Source organism: Natrix helvetica, assembly GCF_964273705.1.
Source record: "Natrix helvetica genome assembly, chromosome: 7".
Classification (NCBI taxonomy): Eukaryota; Metazoa; Chordata; class Lepidosauria; order Squamata; family Natricidae; genus Natrix; species Natrix helvetica.
This window is the reverse complement of record NC_138558.1, coordinates 66,380,891-66,399,719: the sequence shown is the minus strand read 5'-3', so window position 1 is coordinate 66,399,719 and position 18,829 is coordinate 66,380,891. Positions and strand designations below refer to the sequence as shown.

The following is an 18,829-nucleotide window of genomic DNA, read 5'->3' as shown; positions in this document are numbered from 1 at the left end:
GAGACCAAAGTAATACATGAGATTAAAATATGAAAATTCCTCTGTAACAATTATGCAAGTTAGACTAGGGTGAGATATTTATAATAAATCTTTTTTCAGCTGCAAGGATATTTCTTTAGCCTATTCCCGTGATGGTGAACATATGGCACACGTGCCACAGGTGGCACATGGAGCCATTTGTTAGGGCACGCAAGACGCTGCCCTGTCAGCTGGCCATCTGACTTCAGCCTTTTTTTGAGGCCGTTGTCAGGAACAGACTTCCAGTTTGCTTGTAGGACTGTTTTTCATCCTCCGGAGCCTTCAGGAGGCATCCCTGAAGGCTCCGGAGGTTGAAAAGCGGTCCTACGGCCAAACTGGGAGTCTAGTTTGCTCATAGGGCCAATTTTTGCCATCTGAAGCCTTCAGGGAAGCCTCCTGAAGGCTCCGGAGGACAAAAATTGGCCCTACGAGCAAACCAGAAGTGACTTCCGGTTTGGCCGTAGGGCCAGTTTTTGCTCTCCGGAGCCTTCAGTGAAGCTCCTGAGGCGTCTGGGGGGAGTGGGGCGGGGGAGGCTGTTTTCAACCTCCCCAGGCTCCTAGAAAGTCTCTGGAGCCTGGGGAGGGCAAAAAAAACATGGCAAAAGCGGGGGGGGTCGCTGGTCGCACGCTCATGCGCGCAGGGGTGGGGTCGTGCACATAGCATTATGGGTATGGCACACCCGAGCATGACCCCCCCCTACGCTCCCCCTGCTTTTGGCCAAAAAAGGTTCGCCATCACTGGCCTATTCTGTCGATTTATAAAGCGGCATCTAGGCAACTCAAATTGGCCTGGGAACACCTCTCCCTCCCAAACGTCTGTTAAATTACAATGTCAGTCATAAGTGATGTCCAGAGGAAGGAATTTTATGTCACAGCGTCATTTGCAGTATGACATTACCCACAAATGAAGGTTTGAAGTAAAATTCCTTCCTCTAGACATTTTAAATACAATAGACCTGTCTGTTATTTCCACTGTTTGTGTGCATTAGAATTCTGTCCCGTTACATCTGACGTCTATTAAATTGAGGTCGCAGCTGTACCAGTATGTTAACTTCTTGATGTTGTCTTCTCCTCCCTAGGTCCATGTCCCCCTTGCCCAAAGATGGTCATAATAGCTTGCTACTGCAAAAAGGCCAGGGCCGTGCCACGGAGATGCAGCATGAAGGAATGGTCTTGTCAACTGCCCTGTGGACGAAAATTGCCCTGTGGGCAGCACAACTGTGGAAATCCTTGTCATCCAGGTACAAATTGTACTGTTCAAAGACTTCATTTGGTGTTCTGACCCAGCTCCCCAAACACGACAAATTCTTTTGAAGCAATAATTCCTTTATTAGGAGCGCCAGCAGCCCTGGCAAAAGGCTGCTCTCTCAACGCAGGCTAACAAATCTGTCCAACAGGGAGATGAATAGTTGTGTGCTATATTTATTCATCTCCACCCCCTGCCTTTTATCCCCAGAGCTAGGATGGGGCTTCACTAGCAGCGGTGGCTCTTCCGTCCGAAGGATTGGCCCATGGATTTCCACTGCCCTCCTCTGCCTCCTGCGCATCCATGCGTCAGGCACTGGATCCAGCTGTTCCTCCTCTTCCTCATCAGTGGTGGGTTCCAGCCAGTCGTCCCGGTACGGGCGTACTGGTGGCCGCTGGGAGCAGCGCCACTGTACCGGAACGGTGTTTTGGCAGGCCCGCCCGCCTGCATTCCTTACCTGTTTCTAAGCCACCCGGGCCATTTGTGCATGCATGTGCCGTGTACGGCACCTGCGTGACCTCCGCCGAGCAGCTGGAGCGTCTCAGGGCGGTAGGTGTGCATGCGTGCGCAGTGCGCGTGCCCAAAGTGAACCTCCAGCCCCTGTTGCAGCGTATCGGTTGCGATGGGATCCGGAACCCACCACTGTTCCTCATCAGCCACCTCCAGACCTGGAGGCTGTTGACTCTCCATCTGAGGGCTGACAGACGGCCCAGGCTCCATCTCTGTCTGTCTCTTTCTCTGACAGCTCCATTCCCTCTTCCCCCTCGGAGCTCCCAGGTTGCCTTGGTGCTGACCCAGACTCCCACACCTCCTCCTCTTCCTCTGCTTCATCTGCTGAAAGGGCTGGCGGCCAATAGGCCACAACATTTGAATAATTCCTCGTTCCATTACATTGTGGTTCTTTTGTCGCTATGGGTTCTGAATAGATTTGATGGTTCACAAATCAGAGGAATAAAACTTCTCTATTAGCTATCAATGATAGATAGTTTCCCTTCCCCCTTAACTGCCTCAACGGGCACACATTTAAAATGTTCTCTTTCCATGCTGGTTTCTGATCATCGGTTTCACCTCACTTTTAGGAGATTGCCAGCCATGTCCAAGAGTCAGTAAACAAAGTTGTGTCTGTGGTAAACAAATAGCAGAAAGGCAGTGTGCAAGTCCTTTATGGCAATGTGATGAGGTAAGTTTCCTTATAAATAGCAGACTTGTTTACAATCTTATTAACTATCATAACAACACCCCCCCCCCCCCCCAATGTGTATTAACATTATGAACAGGGGTTTTAAGATTGAAGGAGAAAAAAAATATTTTTGTTCTAATTCAGATGTTCAGGAACTCAGTATGACAATTGCAGTGTGGATTGGTGACACACATGTGCAGTGAATTTGAAATGATCTCAAATTCAGAATGGAGGTTGGAGGTCTTCTAGTCCAATCCCCTGCTTTAGCAGGTGGGCCTTTACCAGGGGTATCCAAACTTGGCAACTTTAAGACTTGTAGACTTCAACTCCCAGAATTCCCCAGCCAGCAGAGCTGGCTGGGGAATTCTGGGAGTTGAAGTCCACAAGTCTTAAAGTTGCCAAGTTTGGACACCCCTGTCCTATACCATTTCAGACAAGTACCGTAGCTGTCAGGTCTCTTTTTTAAAATCTCCAGTGATGAAAGCAAGCCATTCCACTGATTAATTGTTCTCACTGTTAGGCAGTTTCTCCTTAATTCCAGGTTGCTTCTTTCCTTGGTTAGTTTCCATCCATTGTTTCTTGTCCTGCCCTCTGGCGCTTTGGACAATAAGTTGACTCCCTCTTCCTTGTGGCAGTCCCTCAAACACTGGAATATTGTTATCCTGTTAGCCTTAATCCTTCTTTTCTCTAGACTAGCCATCCTGCAACTGTCCTTCATGCATTTTAGTCTCCAGGCCTTTCACCTCCCATCTGCAGACCTTCCCTTCTTCAGCTGCTTTAATAATGGGAATCGTCCTAGTTACAGTATCGACTGTGGACATTTTTGTACTAAGAGTAAAATTTAGTTTGGTCTATATTTGAAATGCAAAGTGATCAAGGGACTACTGTATTTTTCAGAGTACAAGACGCACCTTTTTCCCCCCAAAAAGAGAATGAAAATCTGGGTGTGTCTTATACAGCAATTTTTGGCCTTCTAAAACCCCGCCCACTACATCCCATTTTTTGTGAAAATGCACATGCAGAGGGTTTGGGGGGCCTGCAAAATGCTCCTGGGGACTGAGGAGGGCAAAAACGAGTGAAAACATAATCTCAAAAAACGGGGGTGTTTTTCCCCTCCCTGGCCCCCGGGAGTACTTTGCAGGCCTCCCAAACTCTCTGCACGCCCCATTTTTGGCCTCTGCGTGTCGCGTTTTCAGGTGGCAATCAGCGGTGATGTGCTTTGGCGCTCCTCGCAGCCTTGAACATGCCTCAAATGGGGCGTTTGGAGCTGAAAATGTGAGGCGCAGAGTCCAAAATGGCAACCTGGAACAGCTGCAGCCTTGTTTTACCGCTTCCGTGCTTCGCCTGCTTTACTAACTGGAGCTCCCTGCGACGATCAGCTGTGCTTTAGAAGCTGCCTTTCATCACCAACGAGGCCCGCACACACAACCAGCAGACTAATGTTTGCCTAGGCCAGGGATCAGCAATCTGCAGCTCTGGAGCCGCATGTGGCTCTTTCATCGCTCTGCTGAGGCTCCCTGTCGCCAGTTGGCACCTCATATTTGAGAGGAGCTTCCGGTTGTGGGGGGGAAGCAGGGTGCACCAGGTGGAGAGACTATGGCAAGGGGCCGGTTTTCCGGTCAGCTCCACAATTGATAGCGCTTTCGGTTAGGACAGGTAGAGGAAAACGGATGCCAGACTAGGAGGAGACTCTATGGTGGGGGAACAGGACTTCCGGTCAGCTCCAGAATTGAACGTGAGGGCTTCCGGTTTGAACCTTTGTGGCTCTTTGAGTGTTTCAGATTGCCGACCTCTGGCGTAGGCTAAGGACGCTAGCCAGATGAATACCTGGTAGGCAGAATTCCCCCCCGCCCCCCCTGTTTTCCTCCTCCAAAACTAAGGTGCCTCTTACACTCTCGGGCGTCTTATACTCCGAAAAATATGATAACTTATTTGGAGAACTTGCTTTTTCTTCTTCTGTTTTGTCGAATTATATTTGAGAAATTTCTGTGTCCCTCACTTGCCATTGCTATGTGTATTTTCTCGCAAGATTTGTGGGCGAACCTTGGCTTGTGGCTATCATGTCTGTGAACAAATTTGTCACAGTGGCTCCTGTGGAGAATGTCCCAGATCTGGGAAAAGGTCTTGTCCCTGTGGAAAATCAAGTAAGTTTCCTTCTCCACTGTCTTTTTATTCACCATTAAAGTTATTTCATTAATACAATTTTCCTAAAACAGTGGTGATTCAAATTCAGTGGTGGGATTCAGCCGGCCCACACCTATTTGGGAGAACCGGTTGTTAACTTTCTAAGCAGTTTGGAGAACCGGTTGTTGGAAGAAATCTCCTTTTGCTTTTTCCCACTTTACAGGGCTAATCCTGTAAGGAAGGCAGGAAGGAAACATTCTGGTATTGTTTCTAGCCTAATCTTTATTGCCCTGCTTACAGAAACTGCCTCTCCTGTTAACCCTTATTACATTGTAACAGCTAAGGAGAAGCGCCCATCGACCTGAGTAATGTTGAGTTGGCCACATCCGCACAGTTACATGACCACTAAGCCACGCCTACCCAGCTGGTCATTAGAGCAGAGGCTGGTTGTTAAATTATTTGAATCCCACCACTGTTCAAATTGCATTAAGAACAAGCGAAAGACAGAAAAATAAAAGTAGTTAAAAAGAACTGGGTTATTGAAAGTGGCTGTAAGTCAGGGGTGTCCAAACTTGGGAACTTTAAGACTTGGGGAATTCTGGGAGTTGAAGTCCACAAGTCTTAAAGTTCCCAAGTTTGGACATCCCTGCTGTAAGTGATGTCCAATACCTCTGCCTGGAACTATTTATACATCTGATCATAGGTGTAAAAAAACAATCAAGGTTTTGAAAACAAAACAATGTCTAGAAGCAACATATTTCTTTTAGATAAATGCAAAAACACGTGAAAATATATGCATCTTCCTCTGTATATTAAATGGCAACAATTTGGAGTGGTGAGGTGGCCTAGAGGTGGAGCTCTCACCTCATAATCAGGAGACTGTGAGTTCGATCCTAGGTAGAGGCAGATATTTCTCTCTCTGGGCACAACGAGAATATATTTGCTGAACAAAACTACCCATTGGCGACAGGAAGGGTATCCCGCCATTAAAACACTCCATTCAGTTGCCCAGATTCCACCCAGCAAGGGGTTATGGGGTCATTAAAAGATGATGATGATTCAATGGAAGCAATGTGTATGGTTTCAATTTCGCTTTTATTTTAGAATTTTCTTTGCCGTGTACTGAAGACGTGCCTACTTGTGGAGATAGTTGCGACAAAGTTCTTGAATGTGGCCTTCATAGATGTTCACAACGCTGCCATCGAAATGCTTGTGAAATCTGTCGACAGGTTAGCATTTTCTTTCCCTTCCGGTTCTTTTGAATAGATTTGCATTGCTTCATTTTGAAAGATCTTCTTTTCAGTGAGGCACTAAATTATTTTTCCTGTACACAGACGCTTCTCACTGAGTCCAAAAACATCCTATCTCCATTATTTCTAGGGGATAATGAGATCCAGCAGGCTTCCACGTCTAGTAGTTTTCCAGTTTCTTTTTCTCAAAACCAAGATAATCCCCAAGTAATTATGTGAAAATGGCTTGGGGAAAATGTTTAGGAGCATATTTAAATGAAGCTGATCCAAAGACAGGCGGTCCTTGACTTATAACAGTCCATTTAGTGACCATTCAAAGTTACAATGGCATTGTTAAGAGTGAGGGCCTACCACAGTAGTGGGTTCCGGATTCTGTTGCAACCAGTACGGCATCCATCACATGAATGCGCGTAGCGCACATACTCCTCCTTACCTCCTGAGACACCTCGACGCTCCAGCTGATTGGCGGAGCGTCGCGTAGGCGCCATACGCTCCATGTGCGGAAGCGCCGAAGAGCTGAAATACAGGTAAGGAGGGCGGGCGGGCAAGTGGGCCCTCTGGAGCACCATACCGGAACAGTACCCGGTGCTCCTGGCAGGCACTGGTATGCCCGTATCAGGGCGTACCACCTGCAACCCACCACGGTCCTACCGGTTTAACAACCGTTTCGAAGTTAAGCCAGAGATATTCTTATTGGGTATTCTACCAGAGAAATATATTAAAGAAGACTCATATCTGATTGTACAAATAATAACAGCATTATTTGCAGACAAATAATAATTACATTTGTAATTATTTACAAATTTACATTTATTTACAATAATTATATATTGGAAAGCAGACAAAATCCCATCAGAAGGAGAGATAATAAAGAAGATATTAGATTGTGCAGAAATGAACAGGTTGACATTGAGAATAAAGGACAAAGAGGAATCAGTATACTACAGGACATGGGGGCGATTTTATGATTGGCTTGAAAAAAAGATACAAATAGAAAGAGAAAGGAACAAAGCACAAAACAAATAATTCAGACCACACATTATAAAATCGGGGAGAGGAAATAAGTATGAAAATGTAAATATACAGGCGGGAAAATGATATGAATTGACAAATGTTAAATAGCAATTATAAGAATGTATATTTAAGAATGAATTTGAAAGGAAAAATTTTAAAAAAACTTTTAAAAAAACTTTTGCTTTGCGCGCGTGGGCAGTTTTGAGAATACTTAACTTTCGCATTACTGCTGGGGAGGAAAACAGCTGAGGCGCAGCAATCCACTCTGCCGCGCGACTCCGCTGAGGAGATAAAGGTCAATAAAGTGGGCGGGTGGGCGGGCCCACTTGATCATCAGAGCGAACCGGTTCTCTCCCAGCTGATCATTGGAGTTCACTCAAACCCGTCTGAGCCAGTAGAATTTTCACCCCTGCTCATGGCCGTTTTTCACACTTTTGACCATTGGAGCATTCCCCCTGGTCACATGATCAAAATTCAGATGCTTGGCAACTGTCTCCTATTTTTTGTCCCAGGGTCATGTGATTTCATTTTGCGAGCTTCTGAAAATAAAAGTCAATGGGGAAGCCAGATTCACTTAACAACCACGTTGTTAACAATGCAGTGATTCACTTAACAACTGGGATAAGAAAGATTATGAAATGGGCATTGTGGTCGTAAATCGAGGATTACCTGTAATGACATTCATGCTGAACCATATAGGAACCGTGTGTGGATAACTGGTTCACAATCAGCAAAAGGGGATCCCAATAAGCTATTGTTTTCCCCAGAAATTGAGGTAACTGAGGAGGTATTCCAAAGTGTTATATTCAGGTTAATAAATAAAATAACGATATAGATTTAATTATGCAGACTTTTTTTTCAGTTGTGAGACTATTTTAACCTGCTCATCTTTTTCCTAAAGGGTTATTTTTATACTTCATTCAATTTGTTGTCAGTGTTGTGACCCACCAGTGGCCAGAGGAGCTGGCAGCAGATTCGGACAGTGAGGAGGTTGGGGAGGAAGATGGGCCAGTCCTGGAGTCTGGGGAAGGCTCTGATGAGGGCTCTGTGTCGGGGGCAGAGAGGGGGCCAGGGCCGCCTGACAGTCATCAGCTGCCTTCAGAGTCAGACATCAGTGAGGCAGACGAACAGCTGGAGCCTGTTCCCAGTGCGCGCATGCGCAGAGTTGCCAGATGAAGGGAACAGCTAAAGAGCAGGGGGCGACTTGGGAGTAAGGCCACAAGTGGATGATGAATGACCCCTCCCAGAGGACATAAAAGAGGAGCGAAAGGGGAGTTGAGTTTGCAGGAGACAATTAGTTGGCTTAATTGGTTTGTGACTCTCCGAGACTCCTTGCCAAGTTTTGCAGTGGTGCAAGGGGGCCTGGCGTCCAGTACTTACCACCCATGATGCTCCAGCTGCTCGGCAGAGCGCTGCGCAGGCGCTGTACGCTTCATACACGTGCGCGAAAGCCCCGATTGTACCAGTTGCAACGGGATCTGGAACCCACCAGTGCTCTAAACCTAGGTGCGTCTTATGTTCAGGTGTGTCTTATTTTGCGAAAAATATGGTTGGTAACTAGATTTGGACATGCATAATGTATGCCAGCTTTATTTTCTTTCCATGGTACCTTGATAGGAAGTCGAAAAGCAGTGCCGTTGTGGGAAGCATATGAAACAAATGCCCTGCCATAAACCATACCTCTGTGACACCAAATGTACAAAAATACGGGATTGTCAGAAACACCAGTGCAAGAGAAAGGTAAATGTGGCAGATGAGTACTGTGTTTTAGTACTGTGTTTTAGGAATTCAATGTTTCAATTCGTTTTTGATCTATGAAACCATGTGATGGCATGCAGAAATATGCTGAAAAAATGCAAGGGGAGAAAGGAGGGGGAAGAATATGTTAGGAAAAGATAAGAGAAGATCACTTTATTATCACTTCTTTCTGTGAACTACTGGCACACATTTTAAAAAAATGAAACTCTGATGCCTGCTCTGAAAAGAATAAATATGAATGCTTGCTTATTACTAAGTCTTGCTACTGTGTTTCCCCGAAAATAAGACAGGGTCTTATTGTCTTTTAACCCCCGAAATAAGCGTTTTGCCTTATTTTCAGGGAAGTCTTATTATTTTTGAGGTGCAGGAGGTGGCAAGCGTGGTCACTTTATGGCTGCTGCCATGTTGCAGTATTTTCAGGAAGGGCTTATTATCCGGGGAGGTCTTATTTTCGGGGAAACAGAGTCTACATAATATCATTTACTCAGGGAAATCTGGATAGACTTGCAATTTCATATAGCAATTTCTCTATATAAGAACTTATATATTTGATACAGTGTTGTCCTGGAAATTGTCCGTCATGTGACCAAGTCTGTGGTCGAACGTTAGGATGTCGTAATCACAAGTGTCCTTCAGTCTGCCACAGAGGTAAGAATGAGCTGGAAATCCTGCTTATAACCTTTTAAACTAAATGGCATCCGACTCCTTGCTTGGAGTTGCAAAACATTGACTGTATGTAATCACAGATACGTAAGTCAACCTTTGCAATTTCAGCCAAAACACCATGAAAATGCATCATTCACAGATTGACCCTTGAATTTTTAACTGCAGCAACAGGTAGGAAGTTGCAAACAGTTATGTTGGTAAATATATATATATATATATCCCCACTAGCTCTAATAATGTTATTTAAGTTATTTCTTATTTTTAATGCACTGAATTAAATAGTTGGATAGAGGGGAAAATCACAGAAGACAAGTAACAGCTTGTTTAGCTTTTATCACATTGATGAAAATTGCACAAGAATAACCCTATAATTTAGTCACTGGCTTTGGGCTTGAGGAAAACATGGCTCACAACGCTGAGATGATGAATAAGCTTTCCACATTATTAGTTTCCATTATATCGCGTGCACACAGAATTCATTTTTTATTCTATGAAAGTGCTTCAGATTTGTTTGCAGAAACAAATGTTAATTTTGGCAAATCATAGACAGATGCCCTGTGGCCCCTTTTGATTGAAAAGAGGTTCTGTGTAGGAGTCAGACATCTTATGGGTTTACTTCTGAACTTTAAGAACTTAGAGAGAAATAGATATCAGTGTCAGGCATGCCTCCATCAATAACCAAGAAAGAAAACTCCCAACTCCATTATTCGTGGAATTAAAATGCTTTTGCTGGTTATGAAAAGATAGCAGCGAAAGTAAAGCAAGATCTGAGCCCGAAAGGTGCAAACAAGTACATATCAAATGATAACCCAGCCACCTCCCTCCAACAACCCTACCCCAGTGACCAATCTGTAACTCCCTTAGGTGTCATGTAGATTGCATCTCCAAAAGGCATCATCATGCAGGATGGTTGGTCTTGACCAGGTCCAAACACCGGTCACCAGCATGCGCAGATAATGTTGAGAAGAAAATTCCCTTTTCCATATCACTCCTGTACCATGTATTCCCATCGCAAATACCATGCCCCCACCCTCCCCATTTCTATGGCAGCCAATAGCAAGTAAACGAAACAGAGCCTGACAATCGTAGAATTGTACTAATAGATGATTAAGGTAAAGGTAAAATGATTAAGGTCAGTCATGTCAAACTCTAGGGCACGGTAGTCAGCACTGTTTCTTGGCTGAGGAAGCCAGCGTTCTCGAAAGACAATTTCTGTGGTCATGGGGTCAGCATGGCTATGTGCCAAAGATGCACGGAATGCTGTTCCCACCAAAGTGATACCTATTTATCTACTCGCATTTGCACAATTTTGAACTGCCAGGTGAGCAGGAGCTGGAGCAAGGAACGGGAACTTACCCCATTTCTCGGAGCTCAGATCTCGAATCCAGGCTGCCGACTCTCCAGCTGAAGAGCTCAGCGTATTTAACCGCTGAGCCATCATGTCCTGTTTAATAGATGATTGTTCATGAACAATTATTGATTGTGTTGTAAACATGTAATAGATAACCTCTGAGCCATCAGAAGCTCAGAGGTTATCTATTACATATTTATACCCCCTTTAATCATTTAATAGATTATTTTTCATGAATAATTTTTGATTGAGATGCATTGTAAATATGTAATACACATGTGATTCAAAACTCTGAATGAAGGCTTCCTATGGTCTTGAGTACAGGGATGTGGTGGCTTAGTGGCTACGACGTTGAGCTTGCTGATCAGAAAGATCAGCAGTTCGGTGGTTCGAATCCCTAGCGCCGCGTAATGGAGTGAGCTACCATTACTTGTCCCAGCTTCTGCCAACCTAGCAGTTCGAAAGCACGTACAAATACAAGTAGAAATATAGAGACCACCTTTGGTGGGAAGACAACAACATTCCGTGTGCCTTCGGCATTTAGTCATGCCGGCCACATGACCATGGAGACATCTTTGGACAGCGCTGGCTCTTCGGCTTTGAAACGGAGATCAGCACCACCCCCTAGAGTCGGGAATGATTAGCACATATGTGTGAGGAGAATCTTTCCCTTATGGTCTTGAATATGTGCCTGATATAATTAGTCTTAGTTGTTTTGATTGGGGGAGATGAGGCATGATAGCTGCCAGTGGCTTTCTAATTGTCTTCTTTCAAAACTGGCTATTTATAGTGCATGTATTAAATTTTAGGCAGCTGCTATCCATGCCCTGAAACTGTGGATGTGAAGTGCAATTGTGGTAAAACTGTTCTCAAAGTACCCTGTGGGAGAGAACGTACCACCAAAGCCCCCAGGTGCAAAGAATTCTGCAGGTTAGTATTCATTTGTTTTATTGTTATTATTAGTTTTTAAATTAAACTTGTGGAGAGTATAACAAGTTTTATGAGCTGCGAAAAAGCTGCGAACGTTTATTTCCTTGTACTGGAGCTTATAGCTACAAAGCCTTGTTTTGCTGTCCTTTTGAGGGAGTGGGTTGCTTTGAGCCAGGGGTGGGCTTCAAACATTTTAGCAAGGGGTTCTCTGCCTAGTTGCTGGGTGGGCGTGGCCTAGTCAGCCTCCTGCACCACGGGGAGGAGGGGGGCATTTTTGTCCTCCCTGGGCTCCTGAGGCTTTCCTCGAGTCTCTGGGAGGGTGAAAACTGCCTCCCCGGGCTCCAGAGGCTCTCTGGAGGCTGGAAACAGGCTCATTTCTGGCCGTCCCAAACTTCCGGTAGGCCTGTTTGTCGCCCTCCCCAAGCCTCCACACGCGCCCTATGCTTACTTGTATCCAAAATGGGCCACAGGGGGACTCCTAGGAGGGGTGTGGCGGGAGGGCAGGGCCAGCCAGGAGTGAGATTTGGAGGTTCTCTGAGCTGCACAGAATCTTAGCTAGAGGCTCTCCTGAACACCTGCGAACTTCCAACAGCCCACCCCTGCTTTCAGCCAGTGTTGACGCCTGGAGACCTCCTCAAATGGTCCGTGCAAGTTTCTTTGCAAGATCTCCAGCCTGCTCTCGCCTGCTTCCTAGGGTTGAGAGGGAGATAGTTTGGTGTAGTGATCAAGACACCAGACTAGAAACCAGGAGTCCATGAGTTCTAGTCAGTGGTGGGTTCCGGATCCCATCGCGATATGCTGCGACGAGGCCAGGCGTCCACCACGTGCACGCGCGCTAAGTAAACTTGCGCACCACGCCCTGCAATGCTTCAGCTGTATGCTGCATGCGCAAACGGCCCGGTAGGGTCAAATACCGGTAAGGAGAGTGGGCAGGCGGGTGGGCCCTCCACAGCACCATATCAGAATGGTACCTGCTGCTCCCAGTAGGCACCGGTACACCCGTACCGGCCGTAACCCACCACTGATTCTAGTCCTACCTTAGGCATGAAGTCAACAGGGTGATCTTGTGCCAGTCAGTTTCTCTCAGCCTTAGGAAGCAGGTAAACCACTGAAAAACCTTGCCAAGAAAAGTTGGATACAGAAAACTGTATCCTTAACCTTCATAAATTGTCACGGAATTTCAACATTTTCTACCTTGGTTTCACTGGGCTGCCCAGTGAGTTTATGAGGGGATAAATTGTGATTGCTTTGTTCTGACCATTAATAATTTTAGGAGTCTATCATATACTCTATCTTACTGAATTTTTCTTCTTCTTCACCGTTATGACTTCACTGGTAATGGATATGCTAGTCACTTGATCCTTCTAGTGGTCCTTTTCTAAGCTTCTCAAGCCTTAATAGCCTTTTAAAAATGTGCTGACTCAGAGATGTTTATTGCTCTTATTACTGTGCAATCAATTGTTTGGATGTAAAGGTGGTTGTAGTTATGTGCTAAAAGATCATTGTAGCAGGTGGGGAGGAAATTAATCTAGTTCAGAGGTGTCAAACTCAATTTCATTGGGGACCACATCAAGGTTGTGTTTAATCTCAGGAGGGGGGGGGCATGGCCAGCTTGATGTCACTCCTGTTGGGGACACCTGTAGTGGCCCGAGCACTCTGCCAGAGAAAACGGGCTCTGTATAAGCTCCGTTTATGGCTGCGATGGCCTCCTGCACCCTCTGCCAGTGAAAACGGAGCTCCGGAGGGCTGCCCGTGGCCCTCGTGAGTGCCATTTTCACTAGCAGAGGCACCGCGGGCCGGTTCTTCATTGTTTCCAGGGTGGTTCCGCGGCCTGGATCTAAGCACCCCATGGACCGGATCAGGCCCCTGGGCCTTGAGTTTGACACCCCTGCTCTATAGATTACAACCATGAATATGCATCATGCCAAGTAGCTAATAGTGATCAATCAACTGCTGGGCTAATTTCTAATTTTTCTTGTTCTAGGCAGCCGCCAACTTGCCATCATCCTTGTCGAGAGAAACACAGTTGCCATTTTGGCCCTTGCCCTCCTTGCCACCAGATCTGCAAGAAAGTTTTTGAAAAGTGTGGTCACTTGTGCCCTGCTTCTTGCCACGATGAAGCCCTTGTGAAGCAAACTGGCTTGGTGAGACAGAAGCTCGTAACATACTAAAAGTGTCTTCTACTCTTCTTAGGAAAGAGAGTTTAAAAGCAAAAAAACCCCAAAACCCTGCAGATAGATGCTGTAGGTTTGCTAGCTTTAGGAATTTAAAAAGGTTTGTTGTTCTCTTGACCCATATTGTGTCAGGGTTCTAAAAAACACCCCGAACGAAATAAAACTCCGAGGCTTGTGTTTCCTCAAAGTTCCAATTTATTAGAGATGTATTGTTGGCACATCGGGGAAAACCCAAATCTGAAAGCTTCCAGGTTTTCCCACCCAGTTGAAAGTTCAAGATCCTGTCCCAACACCCACAAGTCCATCACATGGTCCAATCTTTCACTGCCATGAAGACAGATTCCTCCCATCCACATCCGGCCAGGTGCAGAGAGAAAAATGACCTTGATTTTCTAAGAAGAATATTATTATGGCTACACATCACCCAATTCCGTATATTCCCCCCTCCCATTTTCCCATAGTAGGAAGTGTGGCAGGCCTGAAACCCAAAAAGATAAGATGGCTTGCAGGTCTGACAGGCAGCCTCCCCTCAGAAGAAAAGTGTGTCTAATTTCTGTTAGGTAACCAAGATCACTTGGCAGGCGATGTTCTGCTGCTGATTAGATTGTTGTTGTTGTTAGTTGCGAATTCGTGTCCGACCCATTGCGACCCCATGGACAAGGCTGTCAATGGGGTTTTCATGGCAAAGATACTGGAGTGGGTTGCCATTTACTTCTCCAGTGGATCACGTTTTATCAGAGACCTCTGCTATGATCTGTCCATCTTGGGTGGCCCTGCACGGCATAGCTCATAGCTTCATTGAGCTACGCAAGCCCCTTCACCACGACAAGGCAGTAATCCATGAAGGGGCTGATTAGATTGTAGGATCGAATAGAATAGAATAGAATAACAGAGTTGGAAGGGACCTTGAAGGTCTAGTCCAACCCCTTGCCAAGACAGGAAACCCTGTACCATTTCAGACAAATGGATATCCAACATCTTCTTTAAAACTTCCAGTGTTCCAGAGGCAAGTTGTTCCACTGATTAATTAATTGTTCTAACTGCCAGAAAATTTCTCCTCAGTTCTAAGTTGCTTCTCTCCTTGATTAGTTTCCACCCATTGCTTCTTGTTCTACCCTCGGGTGCCTTGGAGAATAGTTTGACTCCCTCTTCTTTGTGGCAACCCCTGAGATATTGGAAGACTGCTATGATGTCTCCCCTAGTCCTTCTTTTCATCAAACTAGACATCCCCAGTTCCTGCAACCGTTCTTCATATGTTTTAGCCTCCAGTCCCCTAATCATCTTTGTTGCTCTTCTCTGCACTCTTTCTAGAGTCTCCACATCTTTTTTACATCATGGCAACCAAACTGGATGCAGTATTCCAAGTGTGGCCTTACCCAAAGTTGTATTAACACTTTGCATGATCTTGATTCTATTCCTGTTGATGCAGCCTAGAACTGTGTTGGCTTTTTTGGCAGCTGCTGTACACTGCTGGCTCATATTTAAATGGTTGTCCACTAGGATTCCACTAGAAATCATGAGACTTTGATGGATGTTGTAATTACCAAAAACATCGGAAAATGACTTCTTTTTTTTAAAAAAAGTTTTATTAGTACATTTTTCTTAATAAGCATTAAAAAACCCTCAAAATCTATCTGAACATGTTGTCTGGGTAAAATTAATTTTGAATAGAAGAAGAACAACAACAGTAGTATATATATATATTACTATGTGATTTTATATATATATATATATATATATGTATATGTATATGTATATGTATATGTATATGTATATGTATATGTATATGTATATGTATATGTATATATATGTGTATATATATATATATATATATATATATATATATATATATATATATATATATATATATATATATATATATATATATATATATATGGCCATACCAGGGGTTGTATATATATTATATTAGAAACCTTTTTTAGTTTCTAATCTCTGTTTCTGTTAGTTAGCCATGGTAAAGCAAGTTCCATGTTAAAAAGTATTCTGTTTCTTCCTTTTCTTTTCCTTTAAGTGTTAATCTATCCATCTCTACACATTCTATTTTTTTTTATAAGTCTTTCATCTGCAGGGATCTCCTCATTTTTCCAATGCTGTCCATACAACATATAGATTTTAAACAAGATATATTCTTATTAGGTATTTTACCAGAACAGTATAATAAAGGAAATACACATCTAACTTTATATGTGTTAACAGATAATGACTTCTTTTGAAATAGTTTGAAACAGAGAACTGTGGGAGGGAAATGAAAACCCACCACGACTCAAGTTATTGAAGGAGCATGAATGTGTCCGGATGGAATTGGCACCACGACTTTTAGAATAATCATCACAACCTGCTTTGAACTTAACTGTTTTTTTAAAAAAGGGCCGAAAAAGCCTCAAAAACAGGCCAAAAAAGCCCTGAAAAAAGGCAGAAAAAATGTCTGAAAACGGGGCATGCAGAGGCCCAAAAATGGCCAGTGGGTGGGCAGGGCTTCAGCAATATTTAGTCTATAAGATGCACAGATATTTTCACCCCCTTTTGGGAGAGAAAAAAGTACATCTTATAGTCTGAAAAATACGGTAAATCAGGAAAGCCAAGCTTTGTTGGACTGTTGATTTTTTTTTTCTTTTCCTTTCAGCATCAGCCCGCTGGCCCCTGGGAGCAGCCCGCCACCCCTGCTTTTATCCAGACAGCATTGCCTTGTCCTCCATGCAAAGTCCCTATACCAACGTAAGTGACTTTTAACTTTTTTGCTTTGCTACTTTCAATGCATATGGTAGAAATGTGTAATACAGGCAATTCTCGACTTACAACAGTTCATTTATTGACCCTTCCAAGTTACAACAGCACTGGAAGCCATCCCTTATGACCGTATTTCACATTCACGAGCAGTGCAGCATTCCCATGGTCACATGATCAAAATTCAGACACTTCGCAACTGACTCATCTTTATGACGGTTGCAGTGTCCCGAACTGTGGCAAGAAAGATTGTAAAATGGAGCAAAACCCTCGTAACAAATGTCTCACTTAGCAACATAAATTTTGAGCTCAATTGTGACCGTAAGTTGAGAATGATTTGTATTGCAACTTATTTGTGTTTTAATTAAATGGGACACTATTAATGAAGGCTGAATCGGATAAAGTATATAAATTCCAGTTTTCTCTTACCAACAGCATCTCTCTTTTTTCTGGTTTTAATTTCAGCTTACTCAACCACCGTAATTGCTTTTCCACCTCTGCAGGGATTTATAAGGAGCTATCAGTTTAATGGTGGCTCACTGGCTAAGATGCTGAGCTTGTCAATCAGAAAGGTCAGCAGTTGGAATCCCTAGTGCCACGTAATGGAATAAGCTTCTGTTACTTGCCCCAGCTTCTGCCAACCTAGCAGTTTGAAACCATGTAAAAATGCAAGTAGAAAAATAGGGACCATCTTTGGTGGGAAGGGAACAGCGCTCTGTGCGCCTTCGGCGTTTAGTCATGCCAGTCATATGACCACAGAGATGTCTTCGGACAGTGCTGGCTCTTCGGCTTTGAAACGGAAATGAGCACCGCCCCCTAGAGTTGGGAACGACTTAGCCACTGGGCCACCATGTCCCTCTCCCCCATTAATAAAACAGGTTCTCCATGCTGAGACTTCAGGTTCTTCTCTTTGCCCATCTAGAAAGGTAAACAAGTGAGCCCATCCAAGGGATCTCTCAGAAGAGTTCCCGAAGAACCTATTCAGATGAACAAAATGGAATCGCATTTCAATAAATTGAGCTTGTTTATTTTTTCCTTTGCAGGCAATGCCTTGGAAAACACGAGGTGAGTCATTATAGCTGTCATTATTTGAAATAAAATTGAACCATGCATAACTTGGTTTTAACTAGATTCTCAGAGCATTAGCATTTAATTGATTTGACATGAAGTTTATTTGCAGCCGAAATGTTTTGCTTTTGGTTTGAAACCCACAGATAGTTTTTCATCCAAAAGTTGACATTTCCATCAGCAGAGTAATGCAAAGTTGTTGTAAAGTGTTTGTAAGCGTGTGGTCCTCATTTGATTAAACCTTTTGACATATTTCAAATAATGTGACACATTGGTGAAATAAATTTCTGTCAATGCTTATTTAGCAAGAATTAAGTTATGTTTCTTAATGGGGCTTTATTATTTTTAATATTTCTGTAAAACAGTTAAATGGCTTGTCAGCTGACACTGCTGGCATGATTTATTTTGTGGCTGTTTCAAGAGCATCAGCAAATGATATTTTGAAAATGGATTTCAAATGTCACCTAGGGAAATATGGTGACCAAAGTAGCATTTGAGAGCTCTCCAGTTGCCTGATAGAAATAATATATCTTAAGCTCAATATTATATAAGAGGTCCTAAAGTCATTCTGGACGGAAGATGGAGAGGGTTCCTTTTTTAAAAAAATAAATATTTTTATTGTATATTTTCTTTATAGTACATCTCAATTCCAGTTTTGCAGCAGCAGAATACTGGCTGTATCTACCGTATTTTTCGGAGTATAAGACGCAAGATTTTGAAGAGGCAAATTAAAAAAAAGTTTTTGCACTCTGCAGACCTCCCCAAAATGGCTCGTTTTTTGTCAGAAAAGGGGCATGCATAGCCTTTAGGTCACTTGTAGAGTGCTCCTGGGGGCTGGGGGGGGGGGCAAAAACGAGCAAAAAACGGCCCATTTTTTGCTCACGTCTGCCCTCCTCAGCCCCCAGGAGCACTCTGAAAGCCTCCTAAAGGCTATGCAAGGCCATTTTTGCAAAGGGGGTGGGGTTTTGGGAGGCTAAAATATATATTTAATGTATAAGACACACCCAGATTTTCACCCTCTTTTTTGAGGGAAAATGGTGCGTCTTATACTCCGAAAAAAATGGTAGTCCTTTTTGAGTATACATAGTTTTATGCACCCTGATTATAACCAATATTCTCTTAATCATACATTTATAATCTCTTTTAAATATATAAAGTTGTACGTCATAGTTATAGGCATTATTTTCATAGTTGTACCATAACATTCTATATATTTATCTCTCTCCTTTCCCCTCTCTACTTCCTTCTCCTTCCTCCTCGTCCCTTTTCCTCTTCTTCTCTCCCCTCTTCTCTCTTCTCTTCTCC

At 43.8% G+C, this 18,829-nt stretch overlaps 1 protein-coding gene across 1 annotated transcript in view; it reads left to right on the top strand.

Annotated features, from left to right (window-relative positions):
• The window catches only part of NFXL1 (nuclear transcription factor, X-box binding like 1), a 66,036-nt gene that overhangs the window by 14,323 nt on the left and 32,884 nt on the right, over nt 1-18,829 (top strand). Inside the window, exons 6-15 of the mRNA XM_081959712.1 lie at nt 1,098-1,259; nt 2,344-2,444; nt 4,474-4,588; nt 5,673-5,797; nt 8,450-8,572; nt 9,148-9,238; nt 11,417-11,537; nt 13,522-13,681; nt 16,356-16,447; nt 17,500-17,521. Of these exons, the coding sequence (XP_081815838.1) occupies nt 1,098-1,259; nt 2,344-2,444; nt 4,474-4,588; nt 5,673-5,797; nt 8,450-8,572; nt 9,148-9,238; nt 11,417-11,537; nt 13,522-13,681; nt 16,356-16,447; nt 17,500-17,521 (1,112 nt within the window). The remainder of the gene's footprint in view (nt 1-1,097; nt 1,260-2,343; nt 2,445-4,473; nt 4,589-5,672; nt 5,798-8,449; nt 8,573-9,147; nt 9,239-11,416; nt 11,538-13,521; nt 13,682-16,355; nt 16,448-17,499; nt 17,522-18,829) is intronic.